At 38.5% G+C, this 19,093-nt stretch overlaps 1 protein-coding gene across 14 annotated transcripts in view; it reads left to right on the top strand.

The window, feature by feature from the left end:
• The window catches only part of rims2a (regulating synaptic membrane exocytosis 2a), a 172,278-nt gene that overhangs the window by 125,602 nt on the left and 27,583 nt on the right, over positions 1-19,093 (top strand). For 8 of the 14 annotated variants that reach the window (XM_028017535.1, XM_028017533.1, XM_028017534.1 and 5 more), the window contains 2 exons: positions 3,683-3,868; positions 6,128-6,234. In XM_028017535.1, the coding sequence (XP_027873336.1) occupies positions 3,683-3,868; positions 6,128-6,234 (293 nt within the window). Of the gene's footprint in view, positions 1-3,682; positions 3,869-6,127; positions 6,235-12,718; positions 12,752-16,133; positions 16,235-19,093 lie in introns of all 14 variants that reach the window. The other 6 variants (XM_028017530.1, XM_028017527.1, XM_028017524.1 and 3 more) reach the window with 2 other exon arrangements.

Below are 19,093 nucleotides of genomic sequence, written 5' to 3'. Positions count from 1 at the left end.
GCTGCTGATTAGCGGTCAAGTTGGAGAAATAACAGGAAGTCCATCTTTGTTGTTCTCTGGGAAGTTCGGCGGCTTGCAAAAGTATGCACACCCCTTGAACTTTTCCATATTTTGTCACATTACAATCACAAACACAAATATGTAAAATGAGAATTTTATGTGAAAGACCAACACAAAGTGATATACAACGGTGAAGTTGAAAGAAAATGATAAAACCTTTTTTATTTTTATTTTTACAAATAAAAAACTGAAAAGTCCAAGGAACACACCAGACAGGTCAGGGAGAAAACTGTGGAGAAATTTCAAGGCTATAAAAAGATTTCTCTCTGTATTTGTATTGTTTGTGTAGGCAGCTGCAAAACTTGCTTCTCTGTGGAGGCTGACACAGATATTCCAGTGGCTTATATGATTGGACATGCATCAAAACTGTTTTTTTTAATAGATTAAGCAGACTAGTGTTAAGCTTCTCAAATGATCCTGACCTTGTGGAAAATGTGGGGACTATGCCAAGAAACAACAACAAAACAACAGATAACCAGTCCAAATATATTAAATTTTACCCATCTTGCCAAGAGGATTGATAAGGTATTTGGTTAGATTTATGCCAGAGGCTTTGTCGATGGCTGCAAAAATCATTTGGTTGACCTGCTAATGGAGCTGAAATTAGTGGGAGTTGCATTTATATGTCTGTATGGTCTGGCAAACATAAATTTAAAACTGTCCAAAATTAATAAGACGTTTTTCCCAATGATTACGGTGTGTGAACTTTTCATCAGAACTCCATATGCCATCCAGTGCTTATAAGATGTATTCACCTGTCATTGCTTTTACAAATCAGTCAGGACACAGTTTGGCTTTTTTGACATTTTTTAAAATAAAAAGAACAAGACTTTAATGTAAAAATTAAAACTAATTTCTACAAAATACTGAAAATAAAAAGTTAATCCGTTTTTCTTTTGTTGTTGGTGGTGTTTTTGACAACAAAAGTTTTGAGTTTTCTTGTAGATTTCTTTGTGAAAAAAATTGTTTTTTTTGCTTTTTTTTTATCATGATTGACTTTTAAAGAAATTTAAAAAATATCCAAGGTGAATACTTTTTATAGGAATTGCATATGCTATATTCAGTGCAATATAAATGAAATTATGGATATCAAGAAACATTTGATCTTCGTGGCACACAATCCTCTTTTTGAGCCATGCAGTGTAATTGTGTTAGGAGTTTGAGGCGGTCTGTACCGACACATGGAAACATAAATATTCCAAATTCAGAAAACTAAAAGACTCCAGCAGCGGTTGGAGAAATTCAATGGGGCAAAATGTGTTTTCTGGATGTTTTATCACCGTGGTAACCACTGAGATGTTGTTTTCTACCTGCTGTAATCTAAAAGGACATCTCCTCTACTGGACAACTGAACTGCCAAACTCAACCGTCAGCTGGAGGTTTTGACACGGCAAGGAAAATAGAACACATTGTTTCATTTCTAGTTTTAAAATCTTGGTATCAAAGTTATGGGTTATAGTTTGATTGAATGTAACTTTTCTGTTCAATTTAATAACCATGAAAACTAATCTGAGACAAACAAACCCTCAGAGTTTTCTGTAAACATCAGTATAAAGGTTCATTTTGATGTTTTTGGATCTTTGATAAGAAGCAGGTAAATTCTGCTCAAGTATCAAACAACATGCATGGTCTAACCCCCTTACGACATTTTCCGTTTTTAGACTGTGATTAAGTTCTTTTGTGCACTACTTTCACACGGTTCAGTTTACTCCCTTTCTTCCCCCCCCCCGTTTGTAACGGTTAATGAAACACGTCTGCACTGTCTGTGGCTTCTTTAACTAAATGTGAAACCTCACGATCTTTTTCCTTCTAGCTTTCCAGGACGATATTTTCCCTCCTTCACACTGTGCCAAGACTATAACACAAATGTTTTGGAGTAATAAAATGCATCAAAAGCAAATTCCAACTTACATGCAGTTACATGCCACATTTTTCTTCACATCTCACACTTTAGGTGAGAAATAATGCATGTAACATAGCTGTTCTTTCAGTTTAGGTCTTTCTGACTACAATGAATTTGTAAAGTCAACCATAAGATGAACAAATAGCAGGCAAATGTTGAAAAAAAAAACTTTACAAAAAGAGGCCTGTTAGCTGACCAAACAAAAAGCATTTTAGTTCTTTAAGACCGTTATCTACTGTGTATGCGTTACTGTTTTGGTTTTTAAAATTATCTTTAGGAAAATTGACAGTAGCATTTTGCAAGCTGTTTTTAGATGGTTTCCGAATAATTTCTCAACTTGAACACTCGCATGGACAAATTTGTTTACCCTTCTGGTAAAAAGCCTTGAAATGAATTAAATTTTTATTCCAGTGACATAATTTAATGCTAGAAAAATCAATCCTGCTGGCTCAATTAGCGATGCACATAATGACCCCTTAAAAACACACATAACTGGGACGCGTGCCAGGAAAAAAATCATTTTCTGACCTAATGTCACAAACATAAACATACGGAGTTTTAACTGGAACCATATCCTTCGGTCAAGTGAGGCTAAGTTTGATATTTAGCATCACTAAACTCTCCAGGCGGGCTCAGAGCGAAACAAAGGGCTGAATATGAAAGCGTCTCATGTCCACTGTTAAGTTATGCGGAGGCTCTGTCACGCCGTCGGCGTGTTTCTCCTCCAAAAGCTCCGGGAACCTGGCTACAGCTAACGGCGTCATGAACTCTTTGAAATACCAGAATTTTTTGGGTAAAGAATCTGATGCATATGGTATGCCTGAAATGATGCAGAAGGACAGAAAAAAATATAATTAAATTAAACAAAACAACAACAAAAAAACCCCTTGGTGGACCTGGTTAAAAATGCGTTGTCGATGGGTTTTACACTGGAAAAGTATTCTAAAAATGTGACCCAATCAGGGTTAAATCTTATGGGGAAGAAAAAAGTGTAATTTTTAGAGATTTGTTAAAACTGCCACCATGTCCTGACAGTAGAATATGAGACAGATAAAGTGTGAAAGAATCAAACTCCTCCACCTTCTTCCTGTGGTCCTGCTGTCATCTGCAGAAACACACCGCTCCCAGTCAGAATCAACCAATCAGAGCCGGGAGGAGGGTCTCAGCGCTGTCTAACAAACTCGTGTATGCGCTGTTCCCCTTCCCCTCAAGTTTTATCAAATATGAAAAAAGAAACATAATAAAATTTGCCTAGCTTTAAGAGTGTTCTTTTGTTTCACTTTCAGTGCGAGGATAAGCGACTGCAATAACATTAATTTAGTTTAAGGCTTTTTACACATACTTATCCAGGTAAAGTTATACCTTTTCTTGGCACAGTAAATAAATAAATCACATATGTTAAATATAAACATTAGAAATACAAAGCTCCAAATGAAAACAAACGATGTAATGAAGACACGTTCTTCGTTGTTGGTGTATTTTTTTAAAATTAAGAGAAAAAAAAGAATAAAACACATTCCAGATCCAATTTCCTATAAAAAAAAAAGAAAAGCTTAGCGACTATTCATAGTCATAATAAATGTACAAACCTGCCCTCCAACATACACAGAGGGAGCGAACATTTTCCTTACTCACCATGCCTTCTTTCAATCCAGCTTTCTGTCCCAGCCCAGCTGGAGTCACACTGAGTGCCTGCCTGTTTCTCAACAACCTCTGTAGGAACCACGGAGCCATGGATAGACACGAGTTTCACAGCAGGTCCCGCTCGGCGGACCAGCGGCCCACTATAGAACGCCTCTCGTCCCGCTCGCGCTCCACCGAACGACCCCACGACTCTTCCCTCATGAGGTCGATGCCATCTCTGCCGTCCGGGAGGTCCGCGCCCCCGTCCCCTGCCATGACGAGGTGTGAGCCAGATTGGAGAGGCTAGCGAAAGCAGACTTAGCAGCTAGCTGGAGGATTTGGCTACAAAGTCATTTTCCAGAGTCGGAGCTATACTGAAGGGGGTAAAAAAAAAAAGAAGAAATTTTTAAAGTAGATTTCTGTTTTGCCACCTAAATTAAAAATGGACAAACTTGAGTTTGATTAGCTAACACTGGGATGTCAGTAATAATAAAAAAAAATTCTGTGAGGGTCTGTATGTGTTTACTGTATATAGGAGATTGGATGAGTGTGTGAAATTAAATAGGCAGCAGTTCCATGTGATTTCCCATGGTATTCTGTGTTTTTCCAGCAGAATAGTTTGATATTTCAACTCGATTTTACCAATTTGCTGAATGTTTTAGTTCTATACCATCATTTTGAGCTTTAAAGGGGCAGTGTTATGCGTTTTCCAGCCACATAGTGTCATTTTTTAGCACAATTGAGTAACTATGTTACCTTCAGTTCACATATGATTTAAAAGAAATGTGACTAAGTAATTTAAAATTGAAACTGGGCCTCTATTGCTTTGAGAAAGTCCTGCTCTTTCCAACACTGCACCTTCAGGTAGTCAACACAACATGGCTCCTCTATTGAGCCTTTAGTAATGTTTTTACCAGTGTTGCATTGAGAAGTAGCTCCTATAATGAGCTCAGCAGACACAGAGTTCCACCAGATGTTTGCTAATAGCTACTGGCTAGTCTGAAGGAGCTGAGTGAACGAGTCACAGAGGAGAGCTGCTCTGTGATGCGAAAGTTTGGAGGAGGAACTGCGGCTCGAAGGCGGAGCTAGGTCCACCCAAGCGTTTTGTGCTGCTTGAATGGTTGCCATGGAGATTAAAGGATTGCTCAAACATGCATGAAAAAATCTAATCAATTCTACAGGTATGTTTTTGATGAGAGAACAACATTACAACAGGATGCAAAGCTCAAAAAAGTCAATTTTACATAACACTGCCCCTTTACATCAACCAAGATTTTTTTTTTTCGCGTCCTCCAGCATTGCTCAACCTCTGTTAAAATGTTTGTGCAGCTAAAATCTAGCGCAGCCTTAGAGACTTGTTCCCTGAAGCTCGTACCCGACCTATTCCTGACTAATTCATACTGTATGAACAACCAACCCTGCTTCCCAACTAAAAACACTCTCATAATACCCTGCCTTACTTTACCTCACCCTCCTCACCCCAGTTCACTCCATTACCTGTTCCCTCAGTAACCCCCCATTCCCAAACCACACCTGGCCACTTTTTCCCTCTTTATTTCCTAACAGCACTGTGGATGTTCTGTATTTTCTTTACACATAACTCAGGCACATTAATCCTAACCCCATTAAATGGCTTGCTGCCTCTTTTTTTATTATTATTATTATTATTATCATTATTAATATTTCCACCACACTGCTCATACACTTGTGAGTATAGCAGTGATGAGGGTAATATTTTTTTTTTACTTTGATTTCATTGTTAACATCAACTGATGCTGGTTATCCTTGTGATGGCATTGTGTTTTTTTTTGTTTTGTTTGTTTAATTTACTTTTGATTTCAAGCTGTTGAGAGACGGTATGAACGCATGGTCGCACTGGTCTGCTGGATCTGCATTGAACTCTTTTCTCCCTGCAGCCCGATGAGTCGACTGTACATGCGTTCGTCTCACACTGAGCGTCTTTTATTGCAGATCAGCTCCCTGCAGTTGATGTGACCCTCAGCTTCCATATCATGTGCCAAAATGTCATCTGTTCAAAACCCAGAGAGTGAGAGTGAATTGAAGGGTTAAAATTGTCTCCTTTTTTGCAACACCACCATGTACGGAAGAGGATTAGTGCCAATAAGAAAAAGAAATTCTGACTTTAATCTCAGAATTCTGATGGTTTTTCCCCCCTCAGACCTCTGACTCTTGATCTCAGAAGATTTATGTCAAATTCTGGAAAAATAAAAAAGTCAGAATTCTGATTTTAATGTCCAAATTCTGAGGAAAAAAAAGTCTAAATTATTCTTTTTTTTCAGTGGTCCTAATCCTCTTCCGTACTGATGTGTCTGAATGACCTACAAATAATATTCAGCGTCATTTGAAAATGGACCAAATGAATTATCAACCCAAGATAAAATCATTTTCCACCACTGCTATAGTGGCATGACCTAACAAAAAGAAGGTGTTTTTGCTGTAAATCTGTGATGTGGGTGCAACATGGCCTCGCCCCACCTTCTCTTTTCTTCTGCTTCACGTTGGTTTCTTTTTGTCACTCAGGGCACATCCTCGCAGTGGATCTGTCCAGACCAGTCCCACCAGTACTCCTATGTCCAGTAGACGAGGGCGCCAACTCCCACAGCTTCCACCCCCAGGAACAGATAGAAGTAAGTCACGCGAAGTTAGCTAACCATGCTGCTTTGTTACTAGAAGCACTCGATGACTCCGCTGTTTGGGTGAATGGTCTACTGACATTCACGTTTTGACGTAAAAATGTGAGATTATTTGTCTACAGAGTTGTTGCACGTATGGTTTGATTGATGCGTTTCTGTTTTCTCACGCCAACACAATCCACCTTCGTTTGGTTTATTTCCGTTTCTCTCTCAGAAGATGGAAATGAAGGAAAACAGTCAAATGAAGGTTTGTATCTGGTTTGTGTTTTTTTTTTAGTCTATCAGGCAGAACGTTTTGGTTGAGTTGTATTTCTCTCTGTGAAAACTCAAACCTGGTCTGCGGTGCCTCATGTCTTCTTTGCACCCTCGGCTTGCCTCGTCTTCATTTGTTTCTGACCTCCTGATCCGTCTGGATCCTGCAGGTTCTTCATAAAGCCCCTATCTGAGCTCGTGGACTAGCGGACTAGGACTAACGACAGCAAAGTGTTGCTGCTCGGACACTTGTAAATTACATTTACATTGTAAATCAATGTAAATTATTAGTAATTCTATATGCACAAAAAACATGAAGTTCTTTAGCTTTGCACGACCTCTGGGGAAAGAATTGGACAAATTGAAAGGAAAAATAGATGTAGGCTTGAGTCTCTTTAGAGAAGGACTTTCCTTAAGTTCTCCAGGTCTACCAGTGTCTACTTGAGTCATTGTCACTTTCTTTCTTCCTTACTTCCTTTCTGTCTTTAACCAACTGTACTTCTGTAGTTGGGAAACATTTCTAGAAATGGGACATTTTCCAATGAAGCTTAATGTCAACTGGTTAAGTTACCTGATCTGAGGTAACTTAGCCTTCCTTCCTATGGAGAAGCTGCGATGTTGATGAAGTGTGCGCGTCCTTACCAGCTGTGGTTGGAAGTTCAGCGGCGTCTCGTTATAATTATAAAGTGAATAATTTTCTTTAAACTTTACGTGCCAGCTGAAGAGGCAGCAGGAACGGAGGGAGCAGGACCGGAGAGCAGGGCCGCTGAAGCCCACAGTGTTCCTCCAGGTGTGTTACCTTCCACATAAACCTGCTCTAAAGCGGAGTTCCTTTTGCAATAAAAACCATTTGGGTCAATTATTTACAATGCTATTAAGGAAAAGAACTTACAAAGCGGGTCATGTCTGTGGACGAGATTAATATACACGGTTGGAGGTTTCAGTACATTCACCCATAAGTTTGAATGAATGATGTGAACGTTGGCAGAGACGTGGGTTCCCCACAGTTCCTACTTCCTGCTCGCCCATCTGTTTATGTGTTCTGTTTGTTTTGTTGACTGAGGCCATAATAGTGCTAACTGAACCAGTGGACACATTGGGACAGACTTAAAAAAAACACTAAACAATTTACCAAGCAATCAGAAATCATCAACAACCTTCACTGGCATGGTTGCAAACTGGCACATTGTCCCATCAGTCCAGATGGATTCTTGCTTTTTTATGATACAGGTTGTTTTTTTTAAGCATTACCCTCAGAAATGGATCTAGATGCACTCTTTGGATTAGATGAGAAGGCAGAGTTTACTGGCTCCAACTTGATAAACTTATAAAATATCTGCCTTCTCGTTTGTTCTTTCTAACTCTGTTATGTTCGGCAAACTCTTATCCATGAAATTACACACTTCCTGAAGTTATGGAGCAAAATTGGGGCCATAAAGTTTAACCAAATTAAAACTGGAAAAAAAATTAATTAATTAATTAAACAGAAAAATTATCCAAAACTACTTTCAGATTATTTTTCTCAGTTTCAAAATATTTTCCCAGTTTAAAATAATAAAAAAAAACTTCTGTTTTTTTATTTTTTTTTATTTCTCTTTTGAACAAGCTTCATGACCTCAATTTAGCTCTACAGCATAAACTCCACAGCGCGCATAACTCAACGAAGTATCATTCAAAGTTAAAACAAACACTCTCTGGGTAAGTGGTGTGTTTGTGATCTGATCTGTGGGACGATGTTCTTCATTGCTTCAAAGTTTCACGGCCTCATTGTCTGACGAGCGTCGATCTGCTTCTAGCTGCCAACAGCGAAGAAAAACCCCAAGGTCCTCCTGTAAACGGAAGGAAAGGCAAGTCCTCTGAATGCAGTGATGCTTTGGGTTTGCTGTGGAGCCTCCCGTTCTTCTGCCTCCTGTCCAGCTCGTGATTAAGGGTGTAACAACACATCAGTTTTAGGTTCACAAGAGCCAGACCAAACATGACTTTAGCAGTATTTTGGGGTAAAACAAGAATCTAGTTCTTTTTCTTTTTACTAAAAAAAAAAAATCTGTAATTTGTTTGGAACGTCCAAGTTTGTGTTTATCTGCCAGAGGTGAGTAGAGTACCCAAAATTGGTATTCAAGTGTGAATTGCACTACTTCAGCATGTTTTCAAGTAAAAGTTAAAACTAACCATCTAAGAAATCACCCAAGGAGGAGTTAAGTATAAAAAAAAAAAAATGCCACTCAAGTATTTTGTAACTATCCAAATGATCTGATTTAATATTTTTAAAACGATGTCATCAGACAGAAAATTTAAAGTTGTACAAATTCTGGTGATTTAAAGACTTAAATGAAAAAGGTAATACAAACTGATAACCTGATTACAAATTACAGGAGAAATACATTAAATATCGGATCGGATCATTATAAAACTTTTAGGTAGTAAAAAAGAGATAATAAGATGCGGCGCAGTTTTTAAAAAATTTTTTAAAAAATCTGTCATTGGTAGCTAACAAATGTACCAGCTGCAGCGTTTTTACTGTTCTTACCAATCCTTCTCATATCTGCTATGTTGATACTGGTTTGAGCTTCTCAGTCCAGTGTTTTTTTTTCATAAGAAATATACTTTTTTTAACGTGAGATCTTGTTACACCTCTATTCTCGACGTCTACTTACTGTGATTTGTTTTAGTCTTATTAGTTCTGCACATTTCTACTTTCCTTTAACTTTGTTCTGTTTGTACTTCTTAGATTGAACAAATTAATCCCTGTATGTCTTAAGTAACCTGAACAAATAGGAGATATATTTGTTTCTGATATTATTACATTTGTTGTGATTTCTAGCTAGCATGCTCTCTTCTGCCTTCAATACGTCCTCAAATACCTAACCCACCCATAATGCTAATGCTGAGTTATTTTACCCAGCTCTAACAATCATTTCTACCTTGAATAACAATTATTATCAAACATATGCCCATAATTTTAAAGTATTTAATAAGATTGGAACTCTTTCTGGAGTGCTATCAATTCAAGAACAATGTTTAACTTTTTTTTGCAGCTACAATAATCTGGTAAAAGTACAAAACATCTTTAGTATTTTTTGGTTTCCTGCTTTGCTGCAGGAAAACATCTAAAAGAGGAAGCAGAATCTTTTAGAGACTGTTTTCTCAGCTGACCAGCAGATGGCAGCATGCTCACAATCTTTAAACAGGAGCTGTCGCTGCTTTCAGCTCTTTCTCTTTCTTACTCGTGGTGTTTATTTTTTATTTACTTATCTTTTGGCATGTTAGAACTCAGTTCTACAGTTTTTCCTCACATGAAGTACGAAAAATACTTTTCTCCAAGACAATCTGGGGTTCTCTGTCCTCCAGTGAGTGTGTGTGTATTTCCCATAGAGGTGACATGGGAGGACCAGCAGCGAGGGCTGAATGGCTCTTTGTCTGACGGAGGGTCTCAGCCACACCCCTCCCTCACTGACGCAGGTTGGTGGGTTTGAGAGTGAATGTGTCCTGCTTTAAATGACGTTATGAATCTTAGATAAATAGTGAAAGTGCTTGGATTGTCAGTCATATGATGGTGTCAATAGTCCAGCCAAATCACGCTGAAAAGAATGCAATATCTCAGCAGAATATTGAGGCAGGTTCATTAGTGTGTTGTTTAGTAAAATAAAGAAATGATAGATCAGTAAAACACGCAGGAGCTTCTGCTAAGGGTTACTAGTGTTAGACGTTTTCTTTTGACACACTTTTAAGGAAAACATCGCTGTTATAATTATTAACTTTCAGATTCAGTAACATAATTAAATCTAAAGCATAGGGCTTTATATTTTATCCTTCTAAAGTGCTGTTCTCTGCTGGAGAACAGGGTGTGCTGCATGTTATTGCTGTTCATGTACTCATAATGTAAAACAATAGCAACAAACAATTTTTACTGTTCTCTTACATGCGCGGGCATGTGCATGTGTGTGTGTTTTAGTATTTCTCACCTTGTAAAGCCAGTTTTTCCAACACATAGTATGTTATGAAGGTCAACTCCCCCTCATGGGGCCCCCTTTGCAGGCCCCATAGGAAGAAGTCCTGTTTTCAGGTTCAGGTCAGAGTTGGGCTTTGGAAATGAATGAAACATTAACGGACATCAATTCAATATCTGTGTGTGTGTGTGTGGGTGGGTGGGTGTGTGTGTTTCCACAGTGTGAATAAAACCAACTATTGGCTCCATTTCATAAAATTTATTTAAAGACATATTAGGCATAGCTTTTCTCTTTTGTTCCGGTTTTCCTATGAAAATGATAATTATCATAGGAAAATGAAATGATAATTTATTTCAAACAGACATATCACCAACAAACATAATAAAGAAGACTTTCATGTTTCTAAGTGTAAATACAATACCTATCAAATTTACATATGCTGGATTTGTGTGACATCCTCCTGTCTCGAGGTTCTGTGTATGCTGCATTGTACTTCCAAAGAATCCCATCTTCATTAACCTTTGAACTAAGTCTCTTTTTCCTCTTTGCTAATGTAATGTGTCCTCCAGATTACATTGAATTTGGTTCTTTATGCTCCTACTGTCTTTTAGATTGTAGAAACATTTTTACCAAAGCAGGAGAATGATGAATGACATCGAAGCTTCTAAAGCTAAAAGGTTTTTAATGAACGTTGTTGCATAAATATACCATTTTATACAATTTGACAGTGTGAAAAACAACATTTGTACCGTTTTAGAAGCTTGACCCCTAAAATGAAATCAAATAAATCATTTTCTTTAGCATTTTTTTTTCATGTTCAACTGAGGCTAGTGCTGTCAGCTCGCAGAAAAAAAACATTTTGTGATCAAATGTACCGGCTAGCTGGTTGGCTTTGTGTGTGGGGCGTAATATATAGGTAACTGACTGTTGTGTCCCTAAGTGACATATAAAAAGTCAATCTTTTTATATGTCACATTATTGCCAGTGAATATAATTTAATGATGCTGGCCGTCACAAAGAGATGAAAGCTAATGAGTCACCTGTCTCTGATTGCCTTTTTATTCATGCGCCACTTCGTTAGAAAGGCATTAATCGGGTATTAAAGAACCAAAATGCTAATTTTGTTGGAAGGTGGTTTGAAAAATGAGTTGTGATGTGAGCGCTACTTCATATCAGGATTGACGGTAAAGGGGTCAGAACGACTCTGAGGGGAAGCGGTCACACATGTGGAGCGTTGCTAGCTCATGTGCTAACGTCCTGCGTGCTAATGGGGTTCCTGTTTTCAGAGTCATGACTGCTGCTAATGAACTGGAAGGTTCAGTTCAGTTTGTAGAGATAAAAAGTCGGTTCTAGCAGGCTGCAAAGTTATTAATAACGTAAAGGGGAAGAAAAATATGATTATGAATTCAGCATAAATATATCAGCGAGAGAGAGTGAAATGCCTTGGAGCAGGAACTTACTGCTGTTGCTTAACATAATTTCTGAAACAAACTGATTGACTTCTGCATGCGTCTGCTTGTCAATGTGTTTACATCTTAACTCATACTTCTGCCTTCTACTTTGCTACAAGGTGACATTTTTACCAATTTCACCTTTTTTCCCTTTTTCTTTCTGGTAAGACACCAGCTGAAGGAGTTGGCTGTTTTTTCTTTTTGTGTGCTCGCTGCTCAGTGTCTTTGGTTCCTGCTGTTTTTTTTTTTCTTTTTTGTTACTTTTCCAGGCTGTCTCTCCCCACAAGAAGCGACATCCACTTCTTCCTTTACTCCTTCTCCTCTCTTTCTCTCTCTCTCTCCAGTTTTTGTCAGGTTTGATCCATTAACATCTCTTTCCTGTTTCAGCTCTTCCCCCCCAGATTTCCTTCCCCTCTTCAGTTTCTAATGACTAAACTCTCGGCCTCTGTCTTAGCCTCTCCCAGTCTTGCACCTTCTTGCTCTGTTTCGATTTCCCACAATGCCTATGGTGGAGTTTGTGTGTTGTTGGAGAATGTGAGGATTTTTGTTTGTGTCTTCTGTGTTTGCAGTTTTGTCAATGTTGTGTTGTATTGTTGTTGTGTTGTGCCCTCCACCCCAAACCCCATCTTCCTCCCTGACCCTCCTCCACTTCCCTCTCATTCTAACCCTTCAAACCTGACACATTCAATGATGGCGTCTCCCACCCCTCTACAAACACACGCACATGCCCCTTCTTCAACTTGGCACCCCTCCCTTTTTTACCCTTTGTGCATCTTCTTACATCCATGTTCCTCTCCTCTGTCTGTCCATTTTGTGATGTAAACCCAGAAGACACGGACTCACCAAGTTGGACGAACTCAGGTCTGTCCCTTCTTCTTCTGCTGCTTCCTCTTCCTTTCCTGCCCGCCCACCCGTACTCTTCCCCAGATCCCCATCCGCCTCCCCTCATCCCAGCCGTCTACTCTGTCCGCGCTTTGCTTGACTCCATTCTCTTGCACTCTTTTAGTTGTCCTGTAGATGGCGCTTCCAGCTTCTGTCACGTCTGTAACTTTATTTTCTGGGCTCAATGATAGCAAGTGTTTCCAGTGCTGTTTCTTTACAGCCGATACTAGCTGTGTTTCCATTACATATGTGCGCAAATCCTTGTCAATATTCTGCTGATGTCAAAAAAACACAATTTCACATTTGCCAAGTTTCCATTAAATAAGAAATATAATTTAAATCACACTTGAATAAGCTTGCTCAGGCGATAAGTTATTAGCAATCACGTCAGCGACAAATGTGAATGGTTACATGAGATATATTTATAATTCATCCATCATTTATCAGCCATCAGAGGAGACATCTGCATCTTATCCAGGCGTTTTAGCAACAAGCTCCTTATACATGGGAGTGGCTACGTATGCGGCATTTTGGGTAAATTGTGGTGGCCAATTTTACAAAAGAGCTATGGATTCAACACAACTTTTTATGAGTTGTGTTACACTAAGAGAGCTCTGGTGGAGCCACATTGTCTGAAAAAACCCCCCAAAACCATCATCCTCCAACTACTTCCTGTCGTCTTCTTCATCATCTTCTCCAGTAGTAACATCTGGCTGTTGACTCATGTGAAATTTGCAAAATACTTCTATTTTGATATGGTTGAAAAACTACCTCATCCTAGCGCAAAAACATTTTAGCGCAAAAACATTTGTTGAAGAATATTGGTGTGTTTCCATTAAGGTTATTTATTTCCGTCATTTCAGTTTTCGCAGTTCTGGGGTTAATGGAAATGCAGCTATTGTTATAAAACCCTGTCCTACCCAGAAACAAAGTTGACAAGCTACTCCTTAGTTATTTGTAGATTTTTTGTTTGTATTTTTCCCAGGCATGTTTGTCGGATTAATTAGTAAGATGTCAAAATCTGGAGAAAATCTAAAAAGTTTGGGGAAATGATCTAAAAGCTTCCTGTTCTCTTACACAATTAGGCGGTAGCTTGATGATGGCATTTAAAAACCTTTAAGCTGCTACGAGTTTTGTTGTTTATTTTGATGTTGGTCTCAGATTTCTCATGTGAATCATTTGTTCACACATGAGAATCTTCTTACATCTTACAAAGAACTATGAATGCAAAGATTAGCCTTGAGAAATACTTTTCATCAGATGAATCAAAACTAACATTGTAGTAGCAGTTTAAATGTTTAGCCAACATGACACAGTTTACTGTATCTAACATTACAATGGAATGCCGCTTATATATCGCGGTAGATACATGACCAATATATAATACAACCAATAGAAATTTCAATAAGTTCACTGAGCTCTGATTCAGCATTCTGCAGGATGTAGGCAGAGGAGAGATTTTAGCTGCTCAACCTCTCTGAACTAAATAAGATTGGTGGCATCTACTAACTCACTCGCTCTTTGGTTACCTAGCAACCACTTGTTCATTAACTTAGCTGCTTAAAAATACAAAAACGACGACGTGGAGTGAAAGGAGAAAATGAGTACAACAGCTCAAGAGAAAATTGGATAAAACAGGAAAAGTCACATCATCAGTTTGGGAGTATTTGAAATATTTAAAAGAAAAAAATAATAAACATTTATCGATCCTGACTGATACGAAACCAATATATTGTGATATGTTTTGCAGTCAGATTGCCCAGCCCTACTTGGAAATCAGGCAACATCCATCACTGTAAACTAGAGACAAAATTATTTTAAGTTGAGTTCATTACGGTGTTTTAGTGTGAGGTACAGTTAGCGCAGCTAGCATCGCTACAACAGCAATTCCTGTCTGTCCTGTGTAGAGAACGTAGATCCTCACATTCACATTAATGAGTCCAGAAAACATGCAAACATTTCCTGATTTAACTCTCTTGTGCTATGCTCCATTCAGCCTTCCTGTTACCTGCTGAATGTCCTGTCCGCTTTCACACAGCATCAGTCTGAATATACAAAAGACGTGTCGATACGTCTACACCCACATGTCCATGCACGGTTCCATTTAGTTTCCAGTGTAGAGTGACCAATCATCCTTATGGCCATCTGCTTTGATGTGGGAGACAGTCCCACACGCAAAGGTTATGGGTCCAATTCCAGTCTGAACACACAATCCTTCTTGCTCCAAAGCAACAGTTCTAATAATATAAAAACACAGCTTTCTTTGGAGTAGGTTATTTACACCTCTGTGCTAACTATGATTCTTCTTCCTTTGGTAACAACTTTGACACAGAGTGTTGTTAGCGCTTGGGTATGATGTGTTCACTGACCGTAAAACTTAGGTTTTCTTTGTTGTTGTTTTTATATCCAACCAGTCAACTACAGTCACAGTTATCATCTGTAGTCAGATGGCTTTGTTTCTCTACATCTGTCATCTGATAAAAGCTAAAAACCTGTTTTGTGGGTTGTGTGAAAAGTGATAATAAGCACATACTTACTAAACTTTACAGAGACTTAAATTAACAGAGAGACGAGTTCCCTTTTATTAGACCTCAATCTCAACGTATCTGTTCTACTTTTTATCTTTCTGTCGGTGTGTATGTGTCTGAATGTTCAGTCTCATTGCTCATGTGCATGGCACAATGTGTGTGTTTGCATTCATTGAATCATGCCATCGGATGATGCAGTGCAGCTGTAGAGACGAAGCCTGCAGTGGGCAGGTGGAGATGTAGCTGTGCATTTGTTTTCGATCCAGGAATATTTTGGGACTGAACAATTGATGATGGTGTTCTGGTGGGAAGTTTTGTATTGACGTTTGTAGTTTGTGGGAGGTTTTTCTGTGAATTTATTCTGCTTAAAAGAATTTTGACCATAAAAACACAAGCAGCAGTATAAATAGGCACATTGGAACAAACGTCAGTTAAAGGATATTGCTGGGTTAAGCTAAATGAGACATTGTTTATGTGTTTGTTAAATTACTCCTGACATATAGAAAGTTTTTTTTATGTCAGAGGAGGAGCAAATATGCAAAATCTTGTGCAAATGGTTTAAGTTGGAGATTTGCAAATACACAGGAATTAACTAGCAATATTTGTGAAATACTTTAGCATTTTAATATTTTAGTTTGAATATGCTGCAGCTCAGGTGGAACAGGTTGAATGTGTGTGTGAATCCAGTCAGCCATTATGCATTTTTTCCATTTTGACTTGTCTCATCACGACTCACCAGAAGCTTGTCTCTCACCACGACGGAATGACCTTTCACCTGACCCGCCTCCCTCGGTGCAACTTCCTGGCTGACCAGCATGTGTCTCTGTGCTCAGGTATGGACATGGAGGAGAAGACCAGGCAGATGAAACTAAAGTTGAACATGTACAAGCAGGGAGCCAGCGCCGACTCCAGACTGGAACAAGACTACCACAAGGTACAGACACGCCCGGACGCTGGACTCCAGAAAACATCCACTTGGTGTCTGGTTCTCATTCAGCCCAAAGGCCACACAGTGTGCCAAGCACTGGAAGCTGTCGAGCATGATGCTAACCCACTTAGCTACATTCAAACATGCTCATTGTTTGGTTCATGTCTTATTAGAGCATTTTTGTTTCAGACACAAAAATCTTTTAGTTCCTGTAGATTCCCCCCCACACACATATCTCTGAAAGTTGAATAATAAATATTATTAACCCTTTGAACTTTTAAAAAATATATTTTTTTCACATTACAGCCACAAACTTTAAAATATTTTATACAAATTTTCATTGATTAAACACAATATGATACTTTGCATGATCCCACACAAAGGAGTGCATAAATACATATACAGCTCTGGAAACAAAATGAAGAGTCCAATGCTCTTCATTTTAGTACCTCCTGGTTATTCCACCAAATATCGATTTCTGAACTCTTCCTGAGTTAAAAGGTTGGCATTTTTGTTTCTAAGTGAATATGAATTCATTTTCTTCACATTATTTGAGATCTGAAAGCACTGCATCTTTTTTGTTGTTTTGACCATTTCTCATTTTCTGCAAATAAATACAAAAGTTATGCTTGGAATTTCGCAGACATGTTGTCAGTAGTTCGTAGAATAAAAGAACGATGTTCATTTTACCTCTAAAAAGTAAAATCAGAGAAACTGATCATTTAAAGTGATCTCTTCATTTTTTCCAGAGCTGCAAATATAATAAATTAAACTTTTATTTGTGATTAATCTCATGATGCCCATAGTTAACTCACAGTTATTGGCACATTTTTTAGCAGGAGGGAAGGTAAAAAATGTTTGGATCTACAAAGCTTGTTGAGACATAACCAAACAATATACATATGGGTAGGCCACACTTTTCAGGTTTTTATTTGTGAGTTTTTTAAGTAATTACTTTTATTCATTTGTGTTGTTCTGTCACATAAAACCCCAATAAAATTAATTGAATTTTGCGGTTGCAATATGGCAAAATGCAAAGACTTAGGAATGTTATTAATAATTTTTTATGGTACTTGAACAGATTCTTACAGCATATTATTATGTGGATTGCTTTGACTAACATAGGGCAATGTGCTAAATACACACTCCTCCGTCGCTCTGCGCGCGCTAGACTAAACACAAACAAAAACCCTTTGATGTTTAACACATTAGTTTGGAATCAGGGATGGAAAAATAAAAGCTTACACAGCCCAGAGCTTCCTCTTATCATTTTCGGGAATGTGACACCAGCTGTTTCCATAATCAGTTGTTTACCTTTCTGCTCTGAAAAAGGCTCTGAAGACTTTTAGGGAACTTGGCCTGCTGTCTCACTGCGGCCAGGACAAAGACTCTGGCTCTGCTCTCCTTTTAAGTCGGTGCTATGAAAGCTACAGAAGCTGCATGCTAACGCAAGTCTATAAAAAGCAGATTCAGGTGTGAGTCGTTCTCGTCTGTTGACTATTTGCTTTCCTAGAGCTCCCATTGACAGAACAATGTTCTTCCTGCTAGTAAGCTGGACTCTATTGGGCAACAGAGCAGTGACTGTAACACTCAGCTCAGCCGCCCTTACAGTAAACAGACCCTGAACAACATAAACACAGCTTGATTCAAACCGGCTGCGTGTCATTCCAGACCAGCTTCCAAGGAAGCCGCGGCGTAATCAAAGCATTCTCTATTAGCCAATTAATGGCTGCTGGTTTTGATGTACCATTTTATTGGATAGAAAGAAAACAGTAATTCTATAAACCTCGTGTAAATGTCATTAGGAGGAATTGAGGACTTTGGACGTGATTATTTCTCAGCAATTTAAGCATTGCTGAGAAATATTGACGGTAACAGGGTCCACTTGACTGGTTTGTAAACAAAAAGAAATATTTAATGTATCCCAAAACATTCTGTCACTCTAGGAAACCATAAATTAGTACATTTTCTTTTTGTCTCTTGTTAGTTTACATTGTGCTTACTCAGATTGTGAAAAAGTTAAATCTGCACTTTTTCAAAAACCTGACTCTGACCTAGTGTATGAAAAGGTTTCTTCAACCTTGCTGCTGTCTATTTATAGCTCACACAGAACTCTGAGCTGAACGTCTGCTGCTGGGAGCGAGAAGCGTAGTGCAAATAAGTATGTTCTAAACTTTCAAATTGCAAGGCTGCTACACTTTTCAGTGTTCTCCCTGGAACACAAACTTTGTGTTTTCTTACTATTTCTAATGACAATAAAAACAAACCGGCGGGAGATTCACACCGCTGATTGATTATAACAGGACAAAACAACACATCGAAATCAACCTGTAAATCAATACGTTGTTAAATAAATACTCATGTATGAAATACTTTCAACAAAACAGAAAATATTATTTTTCCATTGTATCTTTTTAGCTACTTCCCTTTTCTAAATGCAAGAGAAAATAGAAATATTTTTGTGACTTTCGTCAAAGTAGGAAGTTTACAGTTGCTGTATTTCAGGTGTTGATGACGTGGCTTCATAAGCTTGTGATAGGTCCATTTGAGTTAAATGGAGGCACGTCTCACACACGCCGTACTTCTGCCGTGTGTGATCGAGTGGATGACGATGAAAAACTCAATAAAAATCAGCCAGAATATCAAGGGAAAGACATGTGTCAAGCCAGTTTCCACCTTCATATTCAAGGACAAAACCAAAAGATCTTGTGAAGATGCTGTGTGAATAGAGAGAGGCTCATCATCCGCATTAGAATCGGTTCCTACTTGGTCAAGAGCCTCTCAGAGAGAAAGAAGTCATTACTCCAAAAGCCAGATTCCTGATTGTAAAAGCTCTTCTGGACAAAGGCCCTGTGCTTTCTTCAT

This window comes from Xiphophorus couchianus, chromosome 5 (assembly GCF_001444195.1).
Source record: "Xiphophorus couchianus chromosome 5, X_couchianus-1.0, whole genome shotgun sequence".
Taxonomy (NCBI): domain Eukaryota; kingdom Metazoa; phylum Chordata; class Actinopteri; order Cyprinodontiformes; family Poeciliidae; genus Xiphophorus; species Xiphophorus couchianus.
Note: the sequence above shows the minus strand (reverse complement) of the source record. Positions and strands in the feature narration are given on the sequence as shown.